Below are 4196 nucleotides of genomic sequence, written 5' to 3' on the forward strand. Positions count from 1 at the left end.
CTCTCTCTCTCTCTCTCTCTCTCCCTCTCTTTCTCTGTCTCTTTCTGTTTCTCTCTGTCTCTCTGTCTCTCTGTCTCTCTGTCTCTCTTTCTCTCTCTGTCTCTCTCTCTATCTCTCTCTTTCTCTCTCTTACACTATTTGTCCAAAACTCTATGCCTGTTTCATTGTATGTATGCCTGTCTCTCTTTTTATCCCGTGCCTTGCTTCCCCTCTGTCCATCTGTCTGTCTGGTTGTTGTTGTTGTTTTTTTGAGTTACTGAGATCATAAGGTAAGAAACGAATTCGTGTTCTATTTGCTCTATCAAAATCGTAAGATTATTCGGAGTCGTTATCAAGATATTCAAAGAAATGCATTCGAAAAAGCTTGACATGATGGGAAACTCAAAATCTTTGACGTCAGACGTCTTAAAACTAGGTAGGCCCTACTGAGCAGATGCAACTTGTAATTCTAGTGTAATTCTAGAGTAGCGACCTATCCACCCCCTCTCCCGGGCCTCACCGACAAGACACAGTCCCCTGCTTCCTCCAAGTAGTAGCTTCCCTTGGGACAGTCCACCTCTATGAGGGTGTGTCGGCCCGTGCAGTACACGAAGTGGTAGATGGAGAACGGGTACTTGTGGAATCCCTTGGAGCCCGACTTACACAAGTCCTCGCTGCCTACATTGTCGTCTTTACATGGGTTGGGGTAGCTCAGGTACGCTACGTCACCTGTTATAGCCAGAAAGATATACACAACAGATAGGGAATTGTTATTTATTTAATAGTATCTGGGTACCCTTTCGATGAACGAACTCAAAAGAATCGATCGTCAAGTCATTGTGAAAACAGTGCACACTGCTTGTGAACAGAAGCCAAACTTGTTTACAATGGCGTCTTAGGAGACGGACTTTCCCAGGATTAAATCTAAATGAAACTATTGAAATACTGAACATTTAACCACAGTGACTTCAGAAACCGTAACATATCTGTGCACCCTTAAGATGATTCGGAACCACTGTAAATTTTTTTCACATTTGAAAGTTAAGTGGTTTGGAAGTTTTAGGCGACCGAAGTGACGGACTTTCACTAATACATGTATAATATAGATTATTCTTTGCCATATTTAAGCAAACTTTACAAGAGGAAAATTAAAGTGTTTTGTTGATTGTTCGTGTTTGTAAACTCTCACAGTGCACCCCATGTGCCGGTGTCTGTGATGTAGTCACTTTGTCGTCCTGCACAAGAGGCCCGAGTTTGATCCCCTCGTGTGAAGAATATTCATTGGGTATCTTGGTTTTTTTTGTTGGGACGTGCATCCTTTTTATCCCGAGTTGGCCTGGCAGACAGGGTCAAAGCTTGCCTCCTAAAAGGTCTTAATAGTGTCGGTGGGGGTGTAAAGTTTAGTAAAGACACCTACTTCTAAATCACATCTGTGGTGTTATTGTCAGACCTTTAATCGTTCCATACCGTCGACATGAGAAGGGAAATGTTGTAGAGAGTCCTTGAGACCTTGACAGGCACAAGCCGATCAATCTGCCACATCAAATCAATAATATATGTCGTGGCGATTTCTCTTCTCCCCCTTCTCTCTCTCTCTCTCTCTCTCTCTCTCTTTCTCCCTCTCTCTCTCTCTTACTCTTTCTTTATTTGTCCCTTACTCTGTCTGTCTGTCTGTCTGTCTGTCTGTCTGTCTGTCTGTCTGTCTGTCTGTCTGTCTGTCTGTCTGTATCTTTCTTTCACTTTCTCTCTCTCCTCTCTCTCCTCTTTATCCCTTTCTCTCGTATTTGTCTCCCTCCCCGTTTGTATCCTCTCTCTCTCTCTCTCTCTCTCTCTCTCTCTCTCTCTCTCTCTCTCTCTCTCTCTCTCTCTCTCTAAAAATCCCAGTCGAACATAATATCAACAATAAACATGACAATGTCGAGAAGTTTTTACTCTTACCGTGGACGATGGCGTATTCCCTGTAGACGTATTTCTCCAGGAAGAGACGGCACGAGCACTCGATAAGTGTCCTGTTCACAACACACCAAGTGTCGGCACCTGCACAGACAAGTCTCTACCTTAGAATGACATTACAAAGCTCTATCCGATCAGTTCCTAACTTTGAGAAATCTGGCGTCAAAATATTTGAAGTTCACGTGTCAAGCTTTCTCGAATGCAATTCTTTGGATGTCCTAATAGGGACTCCGAATTGAATAATCTTACGATTTTGACAGAGCCTAGAGCAGAAAGAACATTGGTTTCTGACCTCATGGTCGTGATAACTCAAAACGGCCAAAGATTCCTGATGGAACTTTGTAATTCTAAGGTAGCGAAGTGGAATGTGATTGTTGTTACGTAATTTTCATCTCTGATGACCAGTATACTATTGTGTGGTGTAACGGTCAGTCTTTTGAACGTTACATTCAAGATGTATGAGTTGGTTTCCAGCGTGTGAAAGTTATTTCCTCATGTATCTCTGTCTGTGTGCCGATATGCTGTACCCCACTCAGCCATGGGTAGGTCTGATAGACAGGGTCGAAGTACCCCCTTCCACCCCCTCCCACTCTTCTCCTTGACATTAAGGGTACAAAACATTCACTCCCAACTCTGGAAAACTATTTGAGAAGTGGAACCTTCGAGAAGTGAGACCTCCGAAGGTAGCGTCCATTTCTCTAAAGACTGAGTTATTTGGGTAGGTGGGGGACCTTTAAAACTCCCGATACAACTCATTAAAAAAAATTGGAGTTGGATTCGAATGCGAGTCATCCACACTATAGTCCACCATAATACCAGCCGGGCTAAGGACGTGTGCAAACAAGGATTTGATTCTCTTTACACTTTAAATCCCTTGGTCGGGATGCCATTATGTCTCAAATAGATTGTTTCCCTTTCATCAAGATAACCGTTCGGAAGCCATCAGACGGTGGATGTTTTTAGGAGAAAAAATAAGAGTTGGGAAACTTTTAATACACTTAAGTACAGACTGACACCTTTTGGGTTTGGCGCTATTAATCATACGGGAGAGGGGCAGGGAAGAGAAAGTGGGTAGTTGTAAGGAGAGAGGAGAGGGTGGGGAGGGGAAGAGAGGAGGGGAAGGAAAGGGAAGTGTGTGAGGTGTTGGGAGCGAAGAGAGGATGGAGAGAGGAAGGGAAGAAAGTAGCGGAAAGAATGGGGAGTACTTAGAGTGTAGGGAGAGAGGAGACATGCGGAGGGGAGGGGAAGAAAAGAGGGGAACAAAAGGAGGGGAAGGGAAGAGAAGGGGACAAAGGAATTGCAGGAGATGGGGACTGAGAGACAGGGGTATAGGGGTGGAGGCGGGTTGTTTAGTTTAGAGGAGGGGTAGAGGAGGAGGCATAACCCGGTTTTGTTAGGTGGGGGGGGATTTGTGGGAAGGAAGAGAGATTGGGGCTATGGAGCTGGATTGTTAAAGTTTATGCCTCTTGATATGAAAAAAAATATTGACCTTTCCCCATTTCTTTTCCTGTATCTCATCTTCTATCCAACTCTTACCTCGCTTGGGTAGATGGTTTCCCACCAACGTCTGCACGTCCACAGTTCCCCTGCACTGGTCAGCCGAGGCTGACATGGCGCCCAGGGTTAGGTAGAGAGGTGCAGTGGTGGCCTTGAGGTACAGGACAAGGGGTCGTATGGCGGTGGCGACCCCGTCAAAGAAATTCTTGGCTTCATTCGGTTGGGTGATATCAAACGAACCGAAGACCCGAATCTGACCATCAGATGGCTGGATCTGGATGAGGATGTCAGAGGTTAATTATTGTGCCAAAAGTTAAGATATAAGGTTAATTATGCCAAAAGTTAAGACAAGAGGTTAATTATGCCAAAAGTTAAGATATGAGACTAATTGTGCAAAACGTTAGACGTGGGGTTAATTACGCAAAAAGTAAGGTAAGAAGTCAATTATGCCAAAAGTTAAGGCATTGTGAGATTATTATGCCAAAGGCTAAGATATGAGGTTAATTATGCCAAAAGCTAAGGCTTGAGGTTAATGAATGCTTACTCTGACAGTGGTTTCATCTCCGGGAAGGATCTTGACGGTCTGCGGAGAGCCGCACTTGAAGGTGGCGTTGCTGGGTGTGGGTATGATGGTGGCAGCTAGGGCGGGCAACACAGCGATAACAACAAGTAGCAGGTTTTTGTCAGCCTACTTACTTGGTTTCTATCTATCTATCTATCTATCTATCTATCTATCTATCTATCTATCTATCTATCTATCTATTGTG

The 4196-nt window shown here is 44.2% G+C and overlaps 1 protein-coding gene across 1 annotated transcript in view; it reads right to left on the reverse strand.

Annotated features, from left to right (window-relative positions):
• The window catches only part of LOC101861943, a gene marked incomplete at its 5' end in the record, with an annotated part of 23251 nt that overhangs the window by 5202 nt on the left and 13853 nt on the right, over positions 1-4196 (reverse strand). Inside the window, 4 exon segments of the mRNA XM_005095210.2 lie at positions 500-708; positions 1918-2016; positions 3469-3703; positions 3974-4068. Coding sequence (XP_005095267.2) covers positions 500-708; positions 1918-2016; positions 3469-3703; positions 3974-4068 — 638 coding nt within the window.

The sequence above is a fragment of the Aplysia californica genome, unplaced genomic scaffold, assembly GCF_000002075.1.
Source record: "Aplysia californica isolate F4 #8 unplaced genomic scaffold, AplCal3.0 scaffold00098, whole genome shotgun sequence".
NCBI classification, from domain to species: Eukaryota; Metazoa; Mollusca; class Gastropoda; order Aplysiida; family Aplysiidae; genus Aplysia; species Aplysia californica.